General features: G+C 39.5%; 1 protein-coding gene across 2 annotated transcripts in view; it reads left to right on the top strand.

Moving 5' to 3' along the window:
- The window catches only part of QSER1 (glutamine and serine rich 1), an 83,753-nt gene extending 56,388 nt beyond the window's left edge, over positions 1–27,365 (top strand). Inside the window, exons 6-13 of one of the 2 annotated variants that reach the window (XM_062196346.1) lie at positions 582–698; positions 1,206–1,339; positions 2,782–2,999; positions 12,196–12,333; positions 14,075–14,172; positions 19,987–20,139; positions 21,709–21,804; positions 22,785–27,365. In XM_062196346.1, the coding sequence (XP_062052330.1) occupies positions 582–698; positions 1,206–1,339; positions 2,782–2,999; positions 12,196–12,333; positions 14,075–14,172; positions 19,987–20,139; positions 21,709–21,804; positions 22,785–22,925 (1,095 nt within the window). In that variant the 3' untranslated portion in view covers positions 22,926–27,365. The remainder of the gene's footprint in view (positions 1–581; positions 699–1,205; positions 1,340–2,781; positions 3,000–12,195; positions 12,334–14,074; positions 14,173–19,986; positions 20,140–21,708; positions 21,805–22,784) is intronic. The other variant, XM_062196347.1, reaches the window with a different exon arrangement.
- The last annotated feature ends 512 nt before the right edge of the window (positions 27,366–27,877 follow it).

Genomic DNA, 27,877 nt, shown 5'->3' with positions numbered 1-27,877 from the left:
AGATTGTTATGTAAGGTAGAATTAGATTTACTTTCATAATTTCAGATTATAGAACCAGGAGTAGAATGTTATAATTTCATACAAAGTTTCAGCTGTATTTAACTTAATCTATTTTCAAGTTCTTGTTTGCTTGCTTTTGCCCTTTTTTCCAATTAGGGTAGAGAGGAGGCATTTAAAATTACAGTGAAGAACATAACATTCAAATTATCTGTATTCCTACCATTCACAAGTAATTACTGCTAATACCTTAACATTTTTTTCTTATCTTCTAAAATATATGCATACTCATAAAATTGCTTTAATCACAAATGAAAAAAGCATTAGCAAAACATTTTCCAGTAGTTTATCTATACAAAAGGGTAATTGGCTACTTTGTGTGTTAATGAGCTCCCTGTTTCTGGAAGGATTTGAACAGACTATGGCAACCTAACTAGCTTTTAGGGATCATTAGAAAAGTTCACCTAGAGGTAAGAGATAAGTTGGGCTGTGTAGATCTTTAAGATTTCGTTCAGCTCTAAGAGCCTATTAATCTAAAATGTAATGCTAGTTTTTATAAGTATAATTAATTCCCCTTATTACAGGAGGCTTTAAAAACAGGAAAAGAACCCCCAGCTATTTGGAAAGTACAAAAAGCTTTATTACAGAAATTTGTTCCTGAAATTCGAGATGGACAAAGAGAATTTGCTGCCACAAATAGTGTAAGTAAAATAATTGTTTACATTAGTCTCTGTATTTTGACAGTGATCCTGGGGAAATACAGAATGATTTAAATGAATTACAGAGTACATAATACTCAGACAGTCTGATTTTAAAATAATAGGTAATACCAGCTATTTAAGATTTAATTACTTTATCTGTTACTTTTTTTATATAAAGGAAAAGTGTTCCAGTGAACTGACTCAAAGGTTCAGTTATTCTACTAGTCAGATATTCTGATTTTCCAGGAGAATCACAAAAATTACTCTTTGATACTTAGATAGGTAGCTGTTCAGTAGCTTTGAATAAGTATCTGCCGAATGAGATTGCTTCTATATATTGTGTGGGCTTATAGTCAGAAATAAGTCGGGGATCATTTTAATTCAGGGTGAAATTAACCTGACTAGAACTATATTTTAGGAAAGGATGGTTATGTAAAAGTGGAGCAATAAAGTAACATTTATGTACAGATTATATAATTATGTAATTCAAAGTATTTCTTTCCATAGTATCTTGGTTATTTTGGTGATGCAAAGACTAAATACAAAAGGATATATGTGAAGTTCATTGAAAATGCAAACAAAAAGGAATATGTCAGAGTGTGTTCCAAAAAGCCAAGAAATAAACCTTCACAAACTATCAGGTATTCGATTTTGTATGTAATATTTTTGTATATATAAAGACTTATTATTGTCAGTGTCATTGTTCAAAGGATTATATCAGTTGAAGAGCCCGGGGTTGTTTTGTTTGCTTGTTTAGTAAATACAAATCTGAAAATTCAGTGCCTGATACAATGATTCCTCTTAAAGGAACATGATGTGCACTATGAAGATTGTGACTGTCCATGGTAGGATAAGATCCCCTTTTCTTTCCCTTAGTCCGTTTGATGTCGTCCTAACAAATTAGTGAAAAAAACCCTGAATTTTAGAGTTTTGAGTCCAGCTCTTCATGACATAGAGAAGATAATTTTTCTAAAGCTCCGTTTTTCATCCATTAGAGAGAAATAGAAATGCAGTGTAATGTTTAAAATGAGATAATTTTTAAACAAAAATGATGAGACTTGTACATCACTAGAAAAGTGTACAAAAGAACAATCATTTATTAGTGTGACTGGGTTGTCTACAGCATGAATCTAGACAAGTGACCTGACCCTGGGATCTGCATGGGAGAGCGAGTGTGACCCTAGATATTTTCTTTTTTCTTTTTTTTTTTTCTTTTTTTTATTTTTGACAGTTAGAGTGGACAGTGAGAGAGAGACAGAGAGAAAGGTCTTCCTTTTGCCATTGGTTCACCCTCCAATGACCGCTGCGGCTGGCGTGCTGCGGCGGGCGCACCGCGCTGATCCGATGTCAGGAGCCAGGTGCTTCTCCTGGTCTCCCATGGGGTGCAGGGACCAAGCACTTGGGCCATCCTCCACTGCACTCCCTGGCCACAGCAGAGAGCTGGCCTGGAAGAGGAGCAACCGGGACAGGATCGGTGCCCCGACCGGGACTAGAACCCGGTGTGCCGGCGCCGCAAGGCGGAGGATTAGCCTACTGAGCCGTGGCGCCGGCAGACCCTAGATATTTTCAATCTAATACCGGACAAGCCTAGTTTAATTAAGACTCCACCTGTTGGAAGCAGCTCACGTTATTTTTGTGATGGAATTTTACCCACTCAGATCTTTAGACACTTTAGAACAAATCTTAAGTGGCTTAAGATGAGGTATCTCTGGATTTCTACATCAAAACCTGGAACCATCAGAGCTTATGAGCACTTCTGAGGGCCATTCTGATGTGACTGAAAAGGGTTTATCACCTCTTACTTCCCTAAACCAACAGATCATGTGTTGTACAGCCTCTATACTCTCTGGAAAATGAGTCCATAAAGGAAGAAGAGGAATGTAAGAGATAGCTGAATATTGAATGCCAGTGGTTAAAGAATATATTTCCAGAAAATGTTAGAAAAATCACTATTAAGATATATAGTACTTCATTTTGGAAGTCCCTTATGATAGTAATTAACCTTTTCTTTCCCAGTGATTCTATTTTATTTTAGTTTGACAGGATTTCAGTATGTTAATGAAGTTTGTTTATAACATTGCAGAACTGTTCAGGCTAAGCCAAGTAGTAGCAATAAAGCTTCTGATCCTCCAACAACAAAAACTACAACTACAAAAGCCCCTTCCATGAAACCCAAAGTTAAACAGCCAAAAGTAAAGGCTGAGCCGCCACCAAAGAAAAGGAAGAAATGGAAAGAAGAGTTTTCATCATCCCAGTCTGACTCATCTCCTGAGGTCCATTCTAATAGTAGTGATGATGAGGGTGAGTTCTCTATGAAATGCCAACCTTGATCACTTTAGATCATCTACATGAATGGAGAGGAGCAGTGGTGCTGACAATTCAGTTTAGTTTTCAGGGGATTTATCTACCTAATGAGTTCTGATTAGGCTTTATGAGAATACATTCACATGCCTAAACATCAGCTGTAACAGAGTTGGCCCACACATACAGCCTTTTAAAATGAAAAGGCAAAATTCACCTCTGTGACTTCACCTCTTTAGATCAGAAAGTGTTAGAGGAGATTTGTATTTTGAAATTTTGGAGTCTGTGTTTATGTAAGAAGAAAAGAATAAACAAGCCTAAGAAGCAGCAACTCAAACTGTAATTAATACAGCATAGAAACAAAATAATGGATTCTAATGTATATATTTAATACATAATACTGTACTTGCACTCTGCCACTAGCCAGCTTTGTGCCCTAGAGTAAGGGAGATAGCATCGCTGTTCCTTGTTTTTCTTTTTTACGAAATGAGAAGTTTGTAATAGATCATGAGTTGTCATGTCTTTTGATCTTCGAATCCTTTACAATTTTAAAAATTGTTGAACAGCATAGAAAGCAGTTATGTACCTGTTAAATAGAAATTAAAAGTGAGATAGTTGTAAAATACAAGAATATGCCAGTACATATTCCATTAGCCTTCAAAGTATGGTATGTGATACGTGCAAGAAATTCCAAGCAGTTCAGTAATCAAGTGCTTCAGAGTTTGACAAAGTGTGACTGACCTGTGGCTCTCACCTAGTTTTGTAAATAATGTTCTTTTGGCACATAGTCTCATAATTTCACTTATATATTTCTGTCTAGTTGTTTTCCCACTACAGAGGCACATTTGAATAGTTGCTACAAAAATCATGTGACAAGCTAAGTCTGAAATAGACACCATCTTGTTCTTTCCAGAAAAAGCTTGTTAAATGTACCCTGTTATTCTGGAGCATAAAATTGAAGATGGGAAAAAAACTAAAGGATTGGGGGTGATCGGCACTGGCGCAGTAGGTTAATCCTCCACCTGCGGCACCAGTTCTGGTTCCAGCTGCTCCTCTTCTTCTTCTTCTTCTTCTTCTTCTTTTTTTTTTTTTTTTTTGACAGGCAGAGTGGACAGTGAGAGAGAGAAAGGTCTTCCTTTTCCGTTGGTTCACCCCCCAGTGGCTGCTGATCTGAAACCCGGAGCCAGGTGCTTCTCCTGGTCTCCCATGCGGGTGCAGGACCCAAGCACTTGGGCCATCCTCCACTGCACTCCCGGGCCACAGCAAAGAGCTGGACTGGAAGAGGAGCAACCAGGACGGAATCTGGCACCCCGACCGGAACTAGAACCCAAGGTGCTGGTGCGGCAGGCAGAGGATTAGCCTGTTGAGCTGCGGCGCTGGCCAGCTGCTCTTCTTCTAATCCAGCTCTCTGCTATGGTCTGGGAAAGCAGTAGAAAATGGTCCTTGGGCCCCTGCACTCACGTTGGAGACTCAGAAGAAGCTCCTGGCTCCTGGCTTTGATCGGCGCAGCCCCGGCTGTTTCAGCCAACTGGGGAGTGAACTATCGGATGGAAGACCTCTCTCTCTCTCTCTCTGCCTCTCCTCTCTCTGTGTAACTCTGGCTTTCAAATAAATAAATAAATCTTAAAAAATAAAAAGTGTATACACTCAGGGCAGGTGTTTGGCACAGCAGTTATGATATTATTGAAGTGCCTGGGTTTGAGTCCCTCCTCGACTTCCAATTCAGCCTCCTGCTGGTGCACAGCCCAGGAAGCAGCAAGTGATGGCTCAAGCACTTGGGACCCTGACACACATGTGGGTGATCCAGATTGAGTTCCTGGCTTCCTGGCTTTGACCCCACTCAGACCTGGTTGTTGCTGGCATTTGGAAAGAGAATCAGCAGATGGAAGATCTCTGTGTCTGTCTCTCTTGTCTCTGTCTATCTCCCTCCCTCTTTCTTTCTTTCCTTTTCTCTCTTTTTGCCTTTCAAATAAATAAAAACTATACTCACTGGGGTGTGGACATTTGTTTAATGGTTAAGATACCAGTTGGGATGCCCACATCTCATTATTGGAGTGCCTGGATTCAAGTCTTGGCTCTGCTCCCAATTCCAGCTTCTTCTCACCGTGTATCCTCGCAGGTAAGAGGTAATGCTGCAGACAGCTAGGTCCCTGGCATGCATGTGGGAAACCCGCATTGCATTCTCAGCTCCCAACTTTGGCCTGGTCCAGCCCCAGTCTTTGTGGGCATTTGGGAAATAAACCTGCAGATGGGGGAGCTTGTCTCTCCCTCTCTTTCTCTCTGCCCCTCCATCTATATGTGTTTCTCTCTGTCTCTCAACTAAATAATTTTTAAAAGTATGCACACCAGAATTTGTATGGAAATTTGGTGCTATTTAAACAGGTATTAAAGGCCTTATTTAATTTTTGCAGTTAGCAGTCCTGCCTACTGCTTTAGAGTAGAGCTATGTGAGTCCTGGATTTCCACTCAGTTTGCCTCAAAAGAAATTTTTCCTTTCTTTCTTAAGATTTATTTTTGTACTTGAAGGTCAGAGTTACACAAAGAGATAAGGAGAGGCAGAGAGAGAATGGGAGAAGGAGAGAGAGAGAGAGAGAGAGGTCTTCATCTGCTGGTTCACTCCCAAGTCGGCCTCAACAGCTAGAGCTGTGCTGATCCAAAGCTAGGAGCCAGGAGCTTCTTCCAGGTCTCCCACATGGGTGCAGGGGGCCTAAGGACTTGGGCCATCTTCCATTGCTTTCCCAGGCCATAGCAGAGAGCTGGATTGGAAGTAGAGCAGCTGGGACACAAGCTGATACCCACATGGATGCCGGAACTTCAGGTGGCGGCACTACCTGCCATACCACAGCACCGGCCCCATTTTTTTAAAGATTAATTAATTTATTTGAAAGGTGGAATTACAGAGTGGGAGAGGCAGAGGGAGAGAGAGAGAGGTCTTCATCCTCTGGTTCATTCCCCAAATAGCCACAACGGCTGGAGTTGAGCTGATCCAAAGCCAGGAGCTTCTTTCAGGTCTCCCACATGGGTGTAGAGCCTAAGCACTTGGGCTATCTTCTGCTGCTTTCGCAGATGCATAAGCCAAGAGCTGGATCAGAAGTGGAGCACCTGGGACTCAAACACCAGTGCCCATATGGGGTGCCAGCCCTGTAGATGGCAGCTTAACCCGGTATGCCACAGTGCCAACCCCAATAAATTTTTCTTTATTGGTAGCCTGAGTCACCGGTAGGTGTCACCAGTAGTTAAAGTATGTTTAATGCTCTTTAAAAGGCAAATAAATATCAATAATAAACAAAGATTTCTAGGCTGGCAGTTTTCAAACTTTCTGTTTGAAGTCCTTATAGTCTTCAGATGTATTGAGAGTTCCAAATACTTTTCTTTATGTGGGCTAAATCTTTAACTATTTACCAAATAACAATCAAAACAGATTATAAAATTATCTATTTAAGATGAATCCATTATTTAGTTTTTCAGGAAACTAGTACCATCTTAAGTATTAAAGTGATCATGTGGATAGGATTAAGTGTCAAAGGGATCGAATAAATAATAAGACCAAGTGTCTGGTAATAACAATAGATAGAATTAAAAAGAAGTGAATGTTCCAACACGGGAAGCAGTCCACACTGCAGACTCCTAGAATGGCAGTTGCTTTAAGTAGCACTCTGACCTCAGAATCAGCCCTTAAGGCATTCTGGTCTAGCTGAAAAGCCTATGAGCCCATGAGAGCATTTCAGGCATGGAAAGCCAAGACACTGTGGCAAAAAATGTCCTACATAAAGAAACTCTGAGGGTGAGACCCCAGTAGAAAGAACTGGTCATCAAAGAAGGAGGTACTTTTCTCTGAAGGGAGGAGAGAACTTCTACTTAGCTTATGACCTTGTCTAAATATTCTCAGAGTTTGTGGCTTCAAAAGGCTCCCATAGCCTAGACAGCTATGTCAAGAGCCTCAGGTGTTCACTGACATCATACATAAGAGTATTATTTGTTAACAACAGGAGTCACTGTGTACTAATTTCTCATGCAGAATCTGTCCTCAGTGAGTTGTATTATGAGAGTTAACAGTAAAAGTTGTTCTCAAAGATTTATTACATTTGAATGTATTTAGTGGAACATATTCTTATATCTCACAAGTTTTATTTTTTTAAAGATTTATTCATTCTGAATAATACTAATGTTCATACTAATAGTATGCTTATACTACTTATTCTTTCATCTGTTGATAGACACTTGGATTTCTTCTACCTTTAGGCTATGTGAATTATCTGTTGTAGTGAACATTGACAGGCAAGCATCTGAATGCCCATTTTCAGCTCTTTTGGATATATATCTAGTTGAATTGTTTAGCTCTTTGAGGAACCACTATGCTGTTTTTCATAGTGGTTGAACAATTTTATATTTCTACCAGCAATGCATGAGGATTCTAATTTCTCCATATCCTTGCTAACATTAATTATTTTAGTTTTTAAAAAATGCTTCATTATAACCACTCTGTTCTGCATGATGTGGTATCTCATTGTGGTTTTGATTTGCATTTCCTGAATGACTTAATAATGATATTTTAACATTTTCCATGTGCTTTCTGGCTTTTTGTTATCTTTGGAAAAAACTATTCAAATCCATTTCCAGTTTTTGATTGCATTGTTTGTTCTTTTGTTGTTAGTTGTAGAAATTCATTATGTGTTCTGGATATTAAATCTTTATCATATACATGATTTTTTTTTTTTGACAGGCAGAGTGGGCAGTGAGAGAGAGAGAGACAGAGAGAAAGGTCTTCCTTTGCCGTTGGTTCACCCTCCAATGGCCACCGCAGCCAGCGCGCTGCTGCCGGCACACCACGCTGATCCGAAAGCAGGAGCCAGGTGCTTCTCCTGGTCTCCCATGGAGTGCAGGGCCCAAGCACTTGGGCCATCCTCCACTGCACTCCCGGGCCATAGCAGAGAGCTGGCCTGGAAGAGGGGCAACTAGGACAGAATCCGGTGCCCTGACCGGGTCTAGAACCCAGTGTGCCGGCGCCGCAAGACGGAGGATTAGCCTATTGAGCTGCGGCGCCGGCCGATACATGATTCTTTTAAAGATTTATTTATTTATTTGAAAGGCAGTTACAGAGAGGCAGACAGAGGGAGAGAGAGAGAGGAAGGGAGAGAGGGAGGTCCTTCATCTGCTGGCTTATTCCCCAAATGGCCAAAATGGCCAGAACTGAGCCAATTCAAAGCCACGAGCTGGGAGCTTCTTCTGGGTCTCCCATGTGTTTGCAGAGGCCCAAGGACTTGGACCATCTTCTGCTGCTTTCCTAGGCTACAGCAGAGAGCTGGATCAGAAGAGGAGCAGCCAGGACTTGAACTGGCTCCCATATGGGATGCCGGTATTGAAGGTGGTGGCTTTACCTGCTGCACCACAGCACTGGTCCCCCAGATACATGATTTTAAAATTACTTTTTTTTAATTCTTTAGGTTACCTTTTACTTACTTTAAAAAAAAAAAAAAGATTTATTTATTTGAAACACAGAGTTAACAGGCAGAGAGAGAGAGAGAGAAAGAGGTTTTCCATCTGCTGGTTTACTCCCCAGATGACTGCAATAGCTGGAGTTGGACTGATCCAAAGCCAGGAGCCAGGAGCCAGGAGCTTCTTCCAGGTCTCCCACAAGAGTGCAGGGACTCAAGGACTTGGGTCATCATCTACTGCTTTCCCAAGCCATAGCAGATTGCTGGATCGGAAGTGGAGCAGCCAGTACTCAAACCAGTGCCCATATGGGATGCCAGCATTGCAGGTGGCAGCTTTACCTACTACCCCATTGTGCTGGCCCCTTCACTTTCTTAATAATGTCCTTAGATACACAGAAGTTTTAAATTCTGATGAAGTGCAGTATTTTTTGCTTATGCTTTTGTGGTCATAGAATATAATGCCAGATCCAAGATCATGAAGATTTATCCCTATATTTTCTTTTCTTTTTTTTTTTTTTTTTTTAAAGATGTATCTATTTACTTGAGAGGCATAGTTACAGAGAGAGAGACAGACAGAGAAGACATGAACTGGTGTCCATATGGGATGCCAGTGCTGCAGGCGGATGTTTAACCTACTCTGCCACTGTGCTGATCCCATCCCTCTATTTTCTTTGAAGGGTTTTATGGTTTTTAGCTCTTATTTTCAGGTCATATATTTCATTGTACAGTATCAAAAAACATCATTATTGCCACCGCTGATCTCATCAGTAAAGTTGGGAAACTATCAAGCTCATGAGGGAAGGGGGAATAACAGTTTTCCAGAGTTCTAATTTTTAACTTAAAACATTAGATTTTACTATTGGCAATAAGTATTGTAAGATGTTTTCCTTGAGGTGACAGGTTCACTTCACTGATTTTAAAAAATGTCTGGAATATACCCAAGTCTGAATAGACATAGTATATCTTGAAGTCATTCCTTAAAATAAAAAAGATAGTTAGTTCAACTAGGATAAGTACATGGATGTCTTCCTGGTGGTAATCGTAACTCTACTGGTTTCATCACATGTGAAAAAGACATCCCAAGAATAGAGATTTGGATTTGGTATTTATAAAGAGTAGAGACTTAATGGAGATAATTTTACTACCTCATCAAGGTCTGTCTTTATATTTTTAAATTTATGTACATTTATTTGCAGGTTAAAGAAACACAAAGTTTGCATTTCCAGCTGCTGGTACACTCCCCAAATGCCCATAACAGCTGGGGCTGAGCCAGGCCACAGCCAGGAGCCTGGAACTCAATCCCGATCTCCCATGCCAGAGACCTGAGTACTTAAGCTGCCTCTCCAGTACATGCCTCCTTTCAGGGTGTGCATTAGCGGGAACCTAGATTGGAATTGAAGCCAGGATTTGAACTTAGGCACTATGCTATTAGATGCTGGGGTCCTAAGCAACATCTTAGCCACTTTGTCACATGCCTGTCCAAAGCACTATTCAGTGCAAATGACCGTTTTTCTTTCTGCAAATCATAACAAAGTGTATGAATCATCTTCATGCAGTTTTGTGTCACTGCCTTGCTTCATACTAAGGCAGCAGTAATTTTACCCAGTAATACTTTTGTAAATATCAATAGTGGAAAAGACAATATTGCATGTTAATATCATAAAAGTAGTTTTGACATCAAAAATCATTCAAAGGAGTCTAGACCAAACTGTAACAACTGTTACCAAACAGTGTGATGATAGTTTTCTATGTGAATGGCAAAAATGTCAAAATTAAAGGATCCTTAAAAATACATTTTTAAATTTAGTTATTTATTTGAGCCAGCACTGTGGCATAATACGTTAGGCCTCCTCCTGCAGTGCAAGTCCCAGATGCTCCACTTCGGATCCAGCTCTCTGCTTATGGCCTGGGAATGCAGTAGAAGATAGTCCAAGTCCTTGAGCTCCTGCACCCCTAGAAGAAGCTCCTGGCTCCGGGCTGATTGGCCCAGCTCCAGCCTTGGTCATTTGGAGAGTTAACCAGCAGATGGAAGACTGACCTCTCTCTCTTTCTCTCTCTCTGCCTCTGTCTTTCTGTAACTCTGCCTTTCAAGTAAACAAAAAATAGATATTAAAAAATACCTGTTTTAGAGATAGATAAGCCTAGAGAGCAGGAGCTCCCATCCACTGTTTCACTCCTCAAATGCAAACACCACAATGACCAGAGCAAAAGCTGGGAGCCAGGAAAGCCATCCGCGTATCCCACATGTGTAGTAAGAACCAGATCTCTTGAGCCATGCATCACTGCTGCCTCCCAGGGTCTTGTATTGGCAGGGAGCTGGACCCAGAAGTCATAAGCGTTCTGGTGAGATGTAGTCTTACCCACTAGGCTACGTGACTGCTTTGAGATAGACTTTTACTCTTACAGGTTTTTTTGCCTTGAGAAATTCTTGTTTATTTTATTTGAAAGGCGGAGGAACAGAACGAGAAAGATCTTCCATCTGCTGGTTGACTGCGCCAAATGTCCCCTCCTCCAATTCTTGTCATTTTTGCCATTAAGTTTGAGTGAAATTCCATCTGTGTGAGCTACATTTACATTTTAAAATCTTTTAACATGTATCATGAGAGTTTTAAGTGTAGAAATAAAAAAAAAAAAAATGGGGCTGATTCTGTGGTGTAGTAGTCTAAGCCCACGCCTGTGGCACCAGCATCCCATATGGGCACCGGTTCTAGTCCTGGCTGCTCCTCTTCCCATCCAGCTCTCTGCTGTGGCCTGGGAAAGCAGTAGAAGATGGTGCAAGTGCTTGGGCCCCTGCACCCACATGGGAAACCTGGAAGAAGCTCCTGGCTCCTGTCTTTGGATCAGCCTAGCCCCAGCTGTTGCGCCCATTTGGGGAGTTAACCAGCAGATGGAAGACCTCTCTTTCCCTCTCTGTCTATAAGTCTGCCTCTCAAATAAATAAATAAAAATCTTTAAAAAGAAAAAATAGAGATACCTGTGTATTAGGTCATACATTGAATGTCCTGTGGGTTCTTTATTACTTAAACAGAGAGAAACCATCAAAACTAGTGTAGCATGACCTAGCCATGACGTGGGCTAGGGAAATAAAAACGGGTACCTACCCAGCCTACATCCCAGATGCTGGGCTGGCTGGGCCGGCTGGGCTTCCTAATCACCCAAGAAACTTTTGTAATGTTTAATTCTAAATATTTATTTATTTACTTGAGAGGCAGAGTTACAGACAGAGAGGGGAGAGAGAGAGAGAGAGATCATCTTCCATCTGCTGGTTCACACCCCAAATGGCTGCAGTGGTTGGAACTGGACCAGGCTGAAGTCAGGAGCCTTGAACTCCATCCAAGTCTCCCATGTGGGTGCAGGGACCCAAGAACTTAGACCATCCTCTGCTGTCTTCCCAGGAGCAGCCAGCACTTAGACCAGCACTCATGTGGGATGCTGGCATCTTACACTAAACTACTTTGTCACGATGCCAGTCGCTGAAGTCTAATCTTAAGCTTCTTTACCACTATGGCCCAACTATCACTACCACCACCAGAAATTCTGTTTCATTGAATATAGCAATCTGGTTCTTTATTGTGTAAAGCTCTCCAGTGCCTGTGACCTGCAAACCAGCTTTGAGAATGTCTGTCCTATGGTGCTTTTAAAGGTAGAATGAGAAAGCCATGAATTTTAAGAAATTGTATTTATAACCTTTCATCTGTTTATTGGCTCTTGTTAAAGTTGTCAATAGGAAAATTTAATATTTTACCTCTTCTTCCTCCCAGAATTTGATCCACCAGCCCCCTTTGTCACTCGTTTTTTGAACACAAGAGCAATGAAGGAAACCTTTAAGAGTTACATGGAGTTGCTTGTTAGCATTGCTTTGGATCCTGACACCATGCAAGCCTTAGAGAAGAGCAATGGTACAGTCTGCTAAATAGTGCTTACTTGGTAGCACTTTCTTGATTTCTTTTTTTAACTCTCATCTGTTATGAGATGTTTTTTATTATCTGTTTTTTGTACAACATATACTTCTAAATTGTCAGTTAAATTTCCAGTGGTGTAATTCTAGAAAATGGTCATGTTTTCATGCAGTTTCTGAATATACAAGCAGCTGTATATTGAATTATCTTTTTATGGCTTTCTATTCATGAGAAAATTATATTACTATTTTCTTTCAGTTCTACAAATTATATCTTCCTCATAGTATTTTACTGAATGTATGAATTACATGAGAGTCCATATGTCAGCATATTTTCTGATCACTGGAAAAATGGATGAGATAATAATGGTATTAAGAGTAAAATTATATATGTATCTTTAGTAAAAGGTAACATTACAAAGAAATTATAATCTAATGATATTAAAATAATATATGTACTGGGTTATACCAATTAATATTATTCCTTTTTCTCTTCCTTTTTAATTTTTCCTTATAGCAAAATAGGGTTAAATTGATATATGGAATAAACTGTCAATTCATAGATCTAATCTCCAAGGTCTTCTAATTTCTAGTCCAGGGCTTCTCTCACTGTATAGTCCAAGACGCTGAGCTACGTATCAGTCACTTTATGGAGTCCTGTGGAGCTTTCCAGCGTCTTCCAGCACATGGGAGATTACCTAGTCTAAAACATTTATTTCCTAGACTGAGGTTCAAAGAGATTTGATGTGTTTCTTAAAGTTAGGAATAAGTAGAAATAGATGATTAAACCCAGTTCATGTCCCTGGTCAGCATTTTTGCTAATAATTGTTTTCTCTCACAATCAAAACTCAGTATCTTTATCTATATTAGTCATCTTGGGATAGTTGTGTTTTGAAGCATTTTTCTTGTTTTTTTATCAGTGTTTTCTTGATTTTTTCCATTTAATATAAAGGGGGCAGATTTAGATTACATTTCAAAGTAATTCATCAATGTTTAAAATTTATTTCATGAATTGAAAATATAGTATTTGAATAAACTACCAGGTGTGCTTCAGCAGTCTTAGTGTTGCTCACTTTGTACTTTTTCTTCAATTAGAAGAGGTAGCATTCCCGGTTTACTGTGCTTGTGTGTGTGTATTTCAAATATTGTAAACATTTACTTTATTCAGCTCTGAAATTTGAATTCTAGATTCTGAGGATGTTATATATATTTTCAGAAAGGTCATTGAAGGCAATTAGTATTATAAAGTATAATACTGTACTGATAATAAATAGATTAATAGCCAAAAAATTTTGAGTAGGCATATTTGTCATGCTGCTCAGGATTCTATAAAATTTTATAATGTTAGACTAATTTGGAGTCTGAGACACTGTTGTTATTCGGATTGTTCAGCTGAGTAGATAAGGTCTGGAGAACTCAGGCAGCTGGTCCAGTGCTCATATAGCTGCCATCTGATGGTTCCAAACATGTAGATAAAATCCACTCCTAATTTAGAACCCAGAATTTTTTATTTTAGTATAGAGCAGGTCCTGTCATCCTATTAAGCTACCTCCTTCTCACTTTTTAAACCTACTTTTTCAGGTTAGTTTAGAAAGTTTCTTGTCCAGTTTTTTGCAAACAGTACTTTATGTAAGCCAGTGAATTTACTATTATGTAGCATATACATGCTGTGAGGAAAAGTTGTGTTTTTAACAAGTATGTATATTGAGAGTTTATCCTGTTAAATTATAATGTGGTTTCAGATGAATTACTTTTACCTCATATGAAAAAAATAGATGGCATGCTAAACGATAACCGAAAGAGACTTCTTTTGAATCTTCATTTGGATCAGCCATTCAAGGTATTTCCTTTAAGTGATGTATTTATGAAACTCATGGTGATAATCATAGTCTTAAGTAAAATAGGAAGTACAATAGTCATTCTTACTAATAAAGATTTGTTCACTAACAAAAAATTGGTTTTACTCATAGTGAGTCTGTTTACATTGTCTTTTAGTGTTAACCATGTGCTTTTCTCTGCTTAAATTCATTTTTTAGGCATTTATATTTATCTAGTACTTTTTTTTAAAGATTTATTTATTTATTTGAAAGGCAGAGTTACACAGAGGTAGAGAGAGAAAAAGAGGTCTACCATCTATTGGTTCACTCCCTAGATGGCCACAGTGGCTGGACCTGTGCCAATCCGAAGACAGGAACTACTTCCGAATCTCTTGCATGGGTGCAGGGGCCCAAGGACTTGGGCTATCTTCTACTGCTTCCCCAGGCCATAGCAGAGAGCTGGATCAGAAGTGGAGCATCTGGGACTCTAACCAGTGCCCATATGTCATGCCGGCACTGCAGGCAGCGGCTTTACCCACTATGCCATAGCACTGGCCCCTATCTAGTACTTTTCCATAAAATAATTTCAAGGGGTAGGCATTTAGGATAACAGTTAAGACTCCTGTTAAGATTCCCACATTCTGGGGCCAGCGTTGTGGCATGACAGCTTAAACTGCCTCCAGCACCACCATCCCATATGAATGTCACTAGTTTGAGTCCTGGCTACTCACTTTCCAATCCAGCTCCTTGCTAATGTGCCTGGGAAGGCAGTGGAAGATGGCCCAAGTACTTAGCCACTGCCACCCACATGGTAGACCCAGATGGAGTTCGACAATCCTGGCTTTGGCCTGGCTTGGCCCAGCCCTGACTTTTGCAGCCATTTGCAGAGTGAACCAGTGGATGGAAGATCTCTCTCTCCCTCTCTGTCTCACCCAGTTTGGCCACTCAAATAAGTAGATTTTAAAAAAGATTTATCTATTTATTTGAAAATCAAAGTTATGGAGAGAGAGATCTTTCATACACAGGTTCACTCCCCAGATGGCCACACTTGCAAGGGCTAAGCCAGATCAAAGCCAGGAGCCAGCAACTTCATCTAGGTCTCCCACATGGGTGGCAGGGGCCCAAACACTTGGGCCAACTTCTGCTGCTTTTCCCCGGCCATTAGCAAGGAGCTGGATTAGAAGTGAAGCAGCCAGTACATGAACCAGCACCTGTGTAGGATGCCAGCAACACAAGTGGTGACTTTACCCACTATGCTACAATGCTAGAAATAAATGAATCTTAAAAACAATGCCTGGGTTCAATATCTGCTTCCTGCTAATTATACCCTGAGAGGCAGCAGGTGATGGATTGGTCTCTGCCACTCATGGGGGATCTGGATTGAGTTCTAGTCTCCCAGCTTTAGCCTGGCCCACCCTCTGCTGTTTTGAGTATGGGAGTTCACTCTTTCACTCTCTTGCTCTCGCTCTCTATGCCTTCTGAAATTAATAATTTAAATAAATTCCAAATGTATTCTACAAGTACTTTCTTTAAATTACTGTATTCTGATATTGTTTTTGTCTTAAGCTTTTTTTAAAAATGTTAATTTAAATAAAATTAGTCTTTTCTTAGCATAGTTGTAAAAATTCCCTTTCTTTACCTTATTTATCCAATACCTAAGAGGAAAACTCATTTTCCCTCGGATGGTTGGAGATCTGTATGTTATGCTATCTTGGTAATATAAATAGGTTTTTATATTTCCAGAAATGTAAAATAAAAAGCTAGTCAAATAAGTGGTTTAAAAAGAATCTGGCTTTTCTTATTCAGAGTTTACCATCACCATATCTAGAATCGTTTGATGATTATATCTACCTTGGAAACATTTCTACCTATGGTGACAATATCCGTATACTTTTTGCATATCCTATTTTGTAAACTCCATTGCAAAAATTAATGTTGACTCCATTTTAAGTAAGTGAAAATGTAGGCTTTGAAGTTGAATCCTGGGCCGGCGCTGTGGCGCAGCGGTTTAAAGTCCTGGCCTGAAGCACCGGCATCCCATATGGGCGCCAGTTCTAGTTTCGGCTGCTCCTCTTCCTATCCAGCTTTCCACTATGGCCTGGGAAAGCAGTAGAAGACAGCCCAAATCCTTAGACCCCTGCACCTATGTGGGAGACCCGGAAGAAGCTCCTGGCTCCTGGCTCCTGGCTTCGGATCGGCACAGCTCCAGCTGTTGAAGCCATTTGGGGAGTGAACCAGCGGATGGAAGACCTCTCTCTCTGCTTCACCTCTCTCTGTAACTCTGTCAAATAAATAAAAAGTAAATCTTTTTAAAAAAAAAGAAATTGAATCAAAAGTTAATTGGCACTAAAATACTGTAGTAGTCAAGTATGAGAAGTCTTCATCAAATTCATTAAAAATGCACGTTATCTTTTTTTAAAGTTTATTTATTTGTAAATCAGCATTATATATATAGAGATTTTCCTTCTAGTTTATTCCTCAGATGGCCGCAACAGCCAGGGTTGGGCCACAGAGCCAAGGAGCAAGAAGCTTCATCTGGGTCTTCCTTGTGGGTGCAGGACCCAAGCATTTGGGTCATCTTCTGTTGCTTTTCCTAGGCAATTAGCAGGGAGCTGGATCAGAAGTAGAATAGCTGGGACTCAAACCCATGCCCATATGGGATGCCAATATCACAGGTGGCAGCTTTACCTGCTTTTGCCACAACGCTAGCCCCAAAAATGCACTTTATCTTTTAATTCCATTTTTTTCATGAACTTTCTCAAATACCCTTGAATTCTTCACTGCCATGCACTTGCAGGGAAGAAAAGTCAGAAGCTGGTGAGAAGCCTCATGCTGAGAATACTCCTAGGCCAATGTGTTCCTGTTCAACTCCTGCCTTCCACTACAATATTCTTTTGAGAAATACCGTATTTTTTTGAAACAAGTGACTTTAGATACATTTTCTAAAAGACTGAATGTTAGAAATTACCTTTTCAGGGTAATTATTTTATTTTATTATTTTTTAAAGATTTATTTATTTATTTGCAAATCACAGTTACACAGAGAGAGGAGGGGCACAGAGAGAGAGAGAGAGGTCTTCCATCTGATGGTTTACTCCCCAACTGGCTGCAACAGCTGGAGCAGGGCCGAATTGAAGCCAGGAGTCAGGAGCCTCTTCCAGGTCTCTCACGCAGGTGCAGGGGCCTGAGGACTTGGGCTATCTTCCACTGCTTTCCCAGGCAATAGCAGAGAGCTGGATTGGAAATGGAGCACCAGGTCTTGAACTGGCACCATATGGGATCCTGGCACTTCAGGTTAGGGTGTTAACCCGCTGGGTCACAGTGCCAGCCCCCGGGGTAATTATTTTAGAAATGTCAAAACTATTTTCTTTTTTTTTTTCTTTTTTGACAGGCAGAGTGGATAGTGAGAGAGAGAGACAGAAAGAAAGGTCTTCCTTTTTGCTGTTGGTTCACCCTCCAATGGCCACTGCGGCTGACGCACCACGCTGATCAGAAGCCAGGAGCCCGGTGCTTCTCCTGGTCTCCCATGCAGGTGCAGGGCCCAAGGACTTGGGCCATCCTCCACTGCCTTCCCGGGCCACAGCAGAGAGCTGGCCTGGAAGAGGGGCAACCGGGACAGGATCGGTGCCCCAACCGGGACTAGAACCTGGTGTGCCGGCGCCGCAAGGCGGAGGATTAACTTATTGAGCAGCGGCACTGGCCTTTTTTTTTTTTTTTTTTTTTGGACAGGCAGAATTGGACAGTAAGAGAGAGAGAGTTTTTTTTCCGTTGGTTCACCCCGCAAATGGCCACTACAGCCAGCGCGTTGCGGCCGATGTGCTGCGCCAATCCGAAGCCAGGAGCCAGGCGCTTCCTCCTGGTCTCCCATGGGGTGCAGGGCCCAAGCACTTGTAATATGATTTCCATTTCAAAATTAGTTCACACAAGTATTAGAAGTTAGGATGATTTGAAGTAAAATATTACTAATGGTAGCTTTAAGATATTCTATTCCTTAGATATAATTAACACTACTTCCCATGATGATCTTGGTAATTTAGGGAGTGAGTCCTGAATATGCTTTTTGTTTTTAAGGTTTTTTTATTTATGGGACTAGCGCTGTGGCATACTGGGTTAAGCCATAGCTTAACCTTAACCTCTAGTTGTGGTGCTGGCCTCACATGTGGGTGCTGTTTCAAGTCCCAGCTGCTCTATTTCCCATCCAGCTCCCTGCTAATGATTCAGGAAAGCAGTGGAGGATGACCCAAGTGCCCAACCCTGTGCCCACATGAAATACCCAGAGGAGGCTACTGACTCCTGGCTTCAGATCGGCCCAGCTCCTGCTGTTGCAGCCATCTGGGGAGTGAACCAGCAGATGGAACACCTCTCAATCTGTAACTCTGCCTTTCAAATAAATAAATAAATCTTTCAAAAAAAAAAAAAGATTTATTTATTTGAAAGGCAGAGTGACAGGGAGAGACAGAAAGATCTTCCATCTGCTAGTTTCCTCTCTAAATGCCTGCATGGCTGGAACCGAGCCAGTCCAAAGCCAGGAGCCAGGAACTTCATGTGGGACTCCCATGTGGATGTCAGGAACCCAAGTGCTTGGACCATCACCTGCTGCCTTTCCAGGCATATTAGCAGGAATCTCGATCAGAAGCAGAGTGGACTTAAACCAGCGCTCCAATATGGGATGCAGGTGTCCCAGCAGATGCTTATCCTGCTGGCCCACAGCACCCACCCCTCCTGAAGCCTTTTGAGGATAATGATGCTCTGTCTTCCTCCAAAATTCATGTCCTTCAGATTATCTTTAGCATCTTGCTCTCATTTTAAAGAGTCACATTTTCTCCTTTATTCCCACTGAAATTGGTCTTGCCACACGGCCACTGTATAACCAGCGGTAACTACCCTGTGATTGTGGTCTGAAGACTCATCAGGCTCTCAAGATTTTATGTCACAAGTGCTTTCCCTGTAGTCAAAATGCAAGAAAAATAGTGAAGCCAGAGAAGCACTACAGTTCTTGTTTTCATCTCTCCTCATCTTCATGCAGGATAAAATGAGCTCGTTAGAGCAGAGCTTGTCCATGTGGCCATGTATATTGACAGTAGTTCAGTTGGCAGCACTTAGAAGATACTTATATTTGGCTCTCTTTCCCCTGCCTTGAAGTCATAGAGGCATTTCTAGAAGGAACTCTTCCTTGTTCAGGAATCTGAATAGAGTGGTATATTGTTGCTTAAACAAGCAGGACACGAGGTTGGCCTAGATTCAAGGGATGGGGAAATAGACTTCATATCTGATGGGAAATTTTTTTTTTTTTTTTTTTTTTTTTGACAGGCAGAGTGGACAGTGAGAGAGAGACAGAGAGAAAGGTCTTCCTTTTTGCCGTTGGTTCACCCTCCAATGGCCGCTGCGGTTGGCGCGCTGCGGCCGGCGCACCGCGCTGATCCGATGGCAGGAGCCAGGTGCTTCTCCTGGTCTCCCATGGGGTGCAGGGCCCAAAAACTTGGGCCATCCTCCACTGCACTCCCTGGCCACAGCAGAGAGCTGGCCTGGAAGAGGGGCAGCCGGGACAGAATCCGGCACCCCGACCGGGACTAGAACCCGGTGTGCCGGCGCCGCAAGACGGAGGATTAGCCTAGTGAGCCGCGGCGCCGGCTAAGATGGGAAAATTTGAAAAGAATTTGAGCCAACCCACTTCCCCCGCATTGGCCACACACACAGGTACATGGGCATAAGTATATATTTACCACAGTCTGTCAGTACTGCTGCATGCGGGTATATGTGTTTATATAAATTCTAAATGACTGGACAGAGTTTAGGTTAGTGTTCTGATATCAATTACTTTGTCTCACTGTTTTAAAGAATGCTTTGGAAAGTTTTCCTGAACTAACAATAATAACTCGAGACTCTAAAGCAAAAAGTGGAGGATCTGTTATTTCTAAAATCAAAATGAATGGCAAAGCTTACAATAAAAAAACTTTAAGGACTTCTAAAACGACCACTAAATCTGCCCAAGTAAGTATATATTGATTAATGTAAGTATACCTTTGCCAGTTGTCACTATACTTCTCACTGAAAGCATTGAAACAAACGCTTTACTGTGTTGCTAGCAGGTGTGAGTCTTCCCAGGCAGGAATGAGCTGCTCTGCACAGAGCAGGGACTCCCTGTGACTGTTTGCTCCAGCGACTTGTGCAGCATCTGGTTTATCGTAAACACACACAGGTTTCTTAAATGGACTAATAAGGAAGGAAATCCTCTCACATTCCTATTTATATGTTTATATAATCAGTTTTTAATTGGCAAATACAAATGTGCATGTTTATCTTGTTCAACATGTTGTTTTGAAATAAGTATATATTATGGAACGGCTAAATAACTGTATGTAGTCTTGTCATTGGATACACACGCATACATACGGGTGCACACATATCCCATAAGAAGATTCCATATTGATGTCATATCTGCAAGATCAGTAAAATTGGTATTTGTTCACTTCAAACATAGTATAAACACTTTTCTAAAATGTTTGGCAGTATAGCTACTCCATATCAAAAATACATTCTGGGCCGGCACCGCAGCTCAATAGGCTAATCCTCCGCCTTGAGGCGCCGGCACACCGGGTTCTAGTCCCGGTCGGGGCGCCGGATTCTGTCCCGGTTGCTCCTCTTCCAGGCCAGCTCTCTGCTGTGGCCAGGGAGTGCAGTGGAGGATGGCCCAAGTGCTTGGGCCCTGCACCCCATGAGAGACCAGGAGAAGCACCTGGGTTCTGCCTTCGGATCAGCGCGGTGTGCTATCCGCAGTGTGCTAGCCGCATCGGCCATTGGGGGGTGAACCAACAGAAAAGGAAGACCTTTCTCCTCTGTCTCTCTCTCTCTCACTGTCCACTCTGCCTGTCCAAAAAAAATATATATATATATATTCTGTGGAAACACATTCACAGATGCATAGGAATGTATCCCTTTATTTATTACACAGTTTTTAAGTGCTAGGGATACAACAATCAGAACCAATCAAAACTGCTGCCTTCATATAATTTATATCCAAGGGGATAGAAAGAGACCATATGTAATAATATGGAAAAATAGGCCGGCGCCGTGGCTCAACAGGCTAATCCTCCGCCTTGCGGCGCCGGCACACGGGGTTCTAGTCCCAGTCGGGGCGCCGGATTCTGTCCCGGTTGCTCCTCTTCCAGGCCAGCTCTCTGCTGTGGCCAGGGAGTACAGTGGAGGGTGGCCCAAGTGCTTGGTCCCTGCACCCCATGGGAGACCAGGAGAAGCACCTGGCTCCTGGCTTCGGATGAGCGCGGTGCGCCAGCCGCAGCAAAGGAAGACCTTTCTCTCTGTCTCTCTCTCTCTCACTGTCCACTCTGCCTATCAATAATAATAATAATAGTAATATGGAAAAATAACCAAGCTGCAGTTAGGTTAAAAAAAAAGCTGAAAAAGAAAAGTTGCAGGATAATATGTGTAATATGAATATCAGTCATTTTCGTGATTGAGGTTGACACTTTTTATCTAGTATTTTCCTAGAAGTATTCTTATCTTACATGCTCCAAGAAATACATCTACATCTTTTTTTTATAGGAGTTTGCTGTTGATCCAGAGAAAATACAGTTGTATTCTTTGTATCATTCACTCCATCATTATAAGTATCATGTTTATCTGATATGTAAAGATGAGGTAATTGCTTTTCATTTATTTTTAAAAGAAATGTTTTTCTGAACTTTAAGGAGACTAGTATTTGTGAATGATTTAAAGAGAATTGATGTAAACTGTGTGTGTGTGTATTTTGCCATTTTCTCCTATAAATAATGACTGGAAGACTGATTGTTTATTCTCAGTCTTTCTGCTATGATTGTGCTCAGATCAGTCGAAGCCTTACCACCTATTGAGCTGTGATTGGTAATGTGTTTAAGCCGACAGTACTTGCTTCACGTTACCATAGTACATGATGCTTTTAATCCTCCTTTAATTTGCTGCTCTCACTGCTTTGAAAACTCAAGGTCTTATCACTGGAATGGCCTTTTCTCACTTAATTGCAGAGAAATGGAGATCTCTACTTTGGCATGAGGAAATGAAAGTTAAATTTTAATTGTAAATTTTAAGTTCAGAAATTATATAGGACAAAGTACTACCTTGTGGATGGGATATAAGGATTCGCTTCCTCAGACAGGTTAAATGACCAAAGCTAGTACTCTCCTATTTGAGTAGCACTATTACCTTTTTATTAAAAAGGATTCTATTGGTCCCAAGATATATCTGTGAGACAATTGTCTGGTATGAAAATATGTTCATAAACATAACCTCTGTATAGCAAAGGAGAAAGTAAAGACAGTGATTCAAAATATATTGACTACTTTTACCATGCTCTGAAATGCAGAATTGACCCCAAAATTTGTCAGTTGGCGCTTAACACAATTGGAAGAAACTGAGAAAGTTTGAAGCACTTTTGTAGCCTTTCTCTCTGCCCCAGTGGAGCCAAAGGTAACAGGGTTAGGTTCAACATTTATCTGATTTAATCTCTCTCTATGGATGGAATTCAGACAAAAAGATCAATATTTGTAGGTGAATTAATTCTCATTTCATTCAAGACATACAAAAAAATAAGCCCCTGTGAAGAGCTTAAGTTATTGCTAATATGGCAATTTTCTTTATTTTAGATTTCTTCTGTGCAGAAAAAAAATGAAGATTTAGGACAGGAGGAAATTGTTCAACTTTGTATGAAAAATGTAAAATGGGTGGAGGACCTATTTGAAAAATTTGGAGAACTTCTAAATCATGTACAGCAGAAATGTTCCTAACATTTCTACAAAAATCCCATCTTTTTTATAGCACTAATGACATGGCGGAGGGGGGTGGTCAGAGATAATCAAGTGTCAAGCAGTGGTCTCCTGCAGGCATGGAGCTGTCATCGGGACCCCTGCTAAGGGACAGTGGTGCTGCTAAGGAAATCAGTCCTTTGGAAATGGACCTGAATCCCACCACATTTTTATCCTAATGATTTTTCTATTTTGTAAACAGTTGGGTAACTGAGTTTTATTTTCAGAAATGTTTTTTGACAAATGATGAAGCATGCACTAAATATAATTTTTTTTAATTGCTAGAGAAATAACACTTAAGTAACTTGATTTTTTTTTATGGCTCTGGCTAAACACCAGAATGGAAGAGAGGTGGCAGAAAGCAAATGTTTGTATTCTTGTCTGGCCACAAACCGAAACTAGTATACATTATGTAGACAGATCTGGTGTGATGTAACATCCTGTAGGAGAATATCATCAACTTAAAATATAAAATTCAGAAACTGTCTTCTGCTTTATGGACTCCTTTACTCTTAACATGTTCAGGAAACTGGATGTGGAATTGGTGCAATTCTGTGACTGCTTTTTGTGTCAAATTATATTGTGATGAAAAATCAATGACATACTATTTTCCCTATCTCGAAGAAAAGTATTTTTGTTTATACTGTGTTTTTTCCTTTGGAAAAATTTCAATTGTACATTTTATTTTACTAATAGTTGTATTTTTCACAAGGAAAACATTGTGGTTATAAGTATGTTCTCTGTATCTGTACTACGCTTCATTATTTTCAGTAAATTTTATTTAGTTACATGTTGAATTTCTATTGTGGATTTTATCTACATCTGTTCATACAGATTTTCTCCAGTGTTATCCAGAATATGCATTCAGTACTAGAATTAGTTCAGCTTTATAAATGGGGTTGTGTTAAACACTGCAGTTTTCTAATTCATAAAATAAATTTCTTGCTAAACTAGCACTTGATTAACTGATTCGTCAAAAGTCTAACTTTGTGATAAATTTTGAAAACTAAAATTGATAATTAGACTATGCAGTGTTAAACACAGTTCTTCCCTAACTCTTAGAACTGGAAGTGATAGAATTCTCTTTTTGGTGCCTTTTCAACCTTTATACACACTATTGTAGTTTTCTTAAGTTTAATGGCTAGTAGCATTTCAAGTAGTTTAGCTGAGACAGTGAATGTATTAGGTTCAACATGACCTTGTGTTTTATTTGTGTTTGCCAACAGGATGCCTTATTTGTTTGTGAAAAAGATCTACTAGTTTCATTCTAAACTATCTCCTTTTTTAGGATTCTAAAGAACTTGTTAAACATCATACTTTTGTTTATTTTACCACCATTTAGTGCCTTAAGTCCTATTAGGAAAGCAGTGTTACTGCTTACTGCCCAAATATGACATGCTTATATGGATATTGGTATTGCTTTTTTGAGTTAAGAAGCCTGTTTCTCATACTTAAAAGTATTGGTAAAATAGCAGAAGAACTGAAGGTAACATGGGACTTAATTTAAGAATAAAATATTTGCATTATACCATTGGGTGAAAAATGAGTATTTGAGTTAGATTTACATATTTATTTCTAATGGTTTTCTTTTTAAAAGCAATAATCCTTAATACTTGTACTTGCCATTAAACAAGGTACTCACTAATGGAAGTTTCTCTCAAGGGTAAAATTTTCCATTTCTGAAAGTTTTTTAAAACTTATTTGGGCAGCTGATTTTGAAAACAAAAGTAACCTATTAGATTTATTTTGCCTAACTCTATGAGAGGTGCAGAGAATATCAACAATGGGATCATCATGAAATTAATTTTGTAAGTGGAGAAGAGTAGGAAGCAGCCATAATTCTTTGATGGTATTGACTCTGGACAGGATTGGTTTCTTTCATTTCCAAAGTGAAGAGTAGGGAATTATATTTCCTAATGTCATGTTGTAAGTATACATCTTTGCATCGCTCCCCAGCTTACTTTCCTGAATCATAGATGATTTAAATATCTTTGAAAGTTGCCTTGTGTATAGATAACTTTAAAGTAGATTTTGAAATCATAGCCACATTTTCTACATGACAGGTCCCATGGAAAGCAAAGACATTTCTTTAAAGTTAGTCTTGTTTCCCATAGCAAATAATGATTTCCTTTTGAAGTGCAGTTACCCTCAAAACTGTTTACAGTTGTGTTCATTTTAGTTGGCAAAACAAGTGTTTTCATAATATGGGAGGCCAAGTCCTATTGTACTGCCTTGTAGAGACCCTGTTGGTTAAATGCATAATCATCTCTTGTTTGATCCATACAGCATAGGTAAAAATATCGACCTCAGGCCTTAGAGAAAAGCGGGACTATTTTGACAACCATGCTTGAGTCCTCTCCTTGTATGAAATTAAGTGAATACCTAGCTGGTTAGTATTTACATTCCTTACCACGGAGCTTGAAATTTATAATATAGAAATAACTTTAGGTTGTAGATAGGAATAAAGAGGTAAATAAAGCACATGTTACCACAACCCAGGAAAATATTTTTGAGAAAGATTGGATTTTCCTACCTATAGAGATTGGAAATCATGTAATGTAAAAAATCAGTTTGTGATGATGTTTATCACTAGTTCAGATGAGCGGTTGGAGAAGGGGCCTGGCCTCCTTGTTGTTTTCACTATAACCTAATTCCCACTTATTTGATCCTTTAATGGAGTCATAAATTTATAATAATTTATGAATTATCACAGTAAGTCAACACTAGAAACTACCCATTACAGTCTCAAATAGCAAACATTGTTAAAGTGGAAAAAAATCTTATTTTAAAATGGCTTAGAAATTTGTCAGTTTACTTTTTAAAATTCTAAAGTTATTTAACTTTCTTAAATGTAAAAATAAAAATATATAGATGACTCATTCATTGGACTGTTTTCAAATATTTCTTCACATTTCTTAAAGTGTAATTTTCTTCCTACAATACATATTTATTTTCTTTAAAGCAGCTATATTCCTACCCATGACTGAAGATAGACCCACAGAAACCAATATAGCAGCAGGCATATGAAGCAACTTTTCCAAAAGTTGCTTGAGATGTGTATGTAAGTTGTGAGTTTTATTGTATTTGTAGAATACAAATTTTGTTTTAAACTGTATTTCGAACTGTTTCATGAAAATGCTTTTCAAATAGAGTGAAATATCCCAGGATAACTGCTTCTGTGTCAGTTGTACTTGACACAGTAACTGCACAAATGAACAATGTACACTATGGGTTGTACGTTAACTTCTGTGTACAATTTTTGGCATCTGTGTTCACAAATGCATGTTTTTACAAATCACTTTTATTTATAAGTGACAATAATTGAAGTTAAGGATATAAAGAAACCTGCATTTGTAGTCCAGAGTTTTTAATTGGTCCATAATACAATGTATGGAAATGTGAAAGACAATTTTGTATATTTGTTTGCTACTAACTCAGATTATTAAAATGAAAACAGTTTTTTAAACAACAAAATGAGAATGGGGTTTTTTTGGCTTTGTTTTTTTAAGAATTGAAAAATGAATTTCTACATAGCTAAAAGCATCATCATGTTACAGATAATTCACACAACACACATCATGTTATGGATTACTAGAGTTGTTAGGTACAAATGATATGGGGCCAACTCTTTATTTGTTCTTTTGTAATTTGTTTTCGTTACATGGTTAGAAAATCTTCAGTGCAATCAATGATCTCCATCAAGAAATATTTAACATCTCTGTTTTCTCTGGTTACTGAGACTACTGTTCGTTTTAGTATTTTCCACATATTTTAGAAAATCATTATTCATATTACCCATATTGCAAATCTGAATGATAGCACTTAACACTGCACTGTTTTGTAACATCTTGCTGCTCTGGTTCTTTTAGTACCTTTTTAAATGTACTTTGTATCTCAGGCTCTCTGAGCTCAGTTACTTAACTTGCCCCATCTCCAAGAAAATGTGCAAAAGAATATGTCTACTCTTGTTTTCAAAATAGAAATATTTTGTTATGAGAAAAACAATAAGGCTACTCTTGTTTGTTGTTGGGGAAAAAAAAAAAAAACTGTGGGAAAGTTTAAAGAAAAAGATATAAAATACTCTGTACTAGGTCTTGATGTAGGCCTAAAACATGCTGTTTCATTTCCCAGTATGGTATAAGTCACAGATTTAGTATTAGATGGCCCCTTAAGTCCACTGCGGCTTCTTAAAAAATTCCTAGATTTCAGAGATACTCACATTTCAATGAAAATAAAAAGCACATTCCAAAGTGAAATCAAAATGATCTGGGTTATTGATCATTTTAAGTTATGTGTGTATCTGTTCTTCAGCTAGGATGAATAATTTAGAGCTGCCTGGTTTCAGATTAAAGGAAGATACAATTACCTGTCAGTCTGTTCTTAAACCTGATCTATTGTGTGACATTAATCGGAGGTCTGGAAATTGCTTTGCAAAAATCACTCGTGTTTTAATGTGTATTTTACCCATGATACTTGATGTTTATTGATTTCACTCAAATTAAATCTAGGTTTTCTTTGAGTTTTATTCCTTAAAAGTATTTAGAATAAGGAAAGCAACAACAATCATCTAAGACATAGAATAATAAAGGACATGGTAGAAATGTTTCTCTAAAACTGTAACCAGAATTATCATTACCTTCTCATTTTCACAGCCTTTCTGTGGTTCTCCACTATTTTTAACCCAGTTATCACAGTTTACAAAGAAATGGTCGCCTTTAACTTTCTTGTCCTTTTCGCCTGCTGTGGCCCAGTCGTGGGAACTGTCTTTAGGTTTTAATCCTTTAGACCAAATTAGCTGCCCTTGATTCTTACAGCGTAGCATTCACCACACTTTGGTGTAGTTGAGTAATTAGGGGTCTCTCCTGCTGCATCCTGTTATCTGATGACAGGACCCATGTCTGTTTTGCTCACCATTGCATTTCTGGCATCTCTAC

The sequence above is a fragment of the Lepus europaeus genome, chromosome 7 (genome assembly GCF_033115175.1).
Source record: "Lepus europaeus isolate LE1 chromosome 7, mLepTim1.pri, whole genome shotgun sequence".
NCBI lineage: Eukaryota > Metazoa > Chordata > Mammalia > Lagomorpha > Leporidae > Lepus > Lepus europaeus.
The sequence above is the reverse complement of the archived record's forward strand: the minus strand, read 5'-3'. Positions and strand labels throughout refer to the sequence as shown.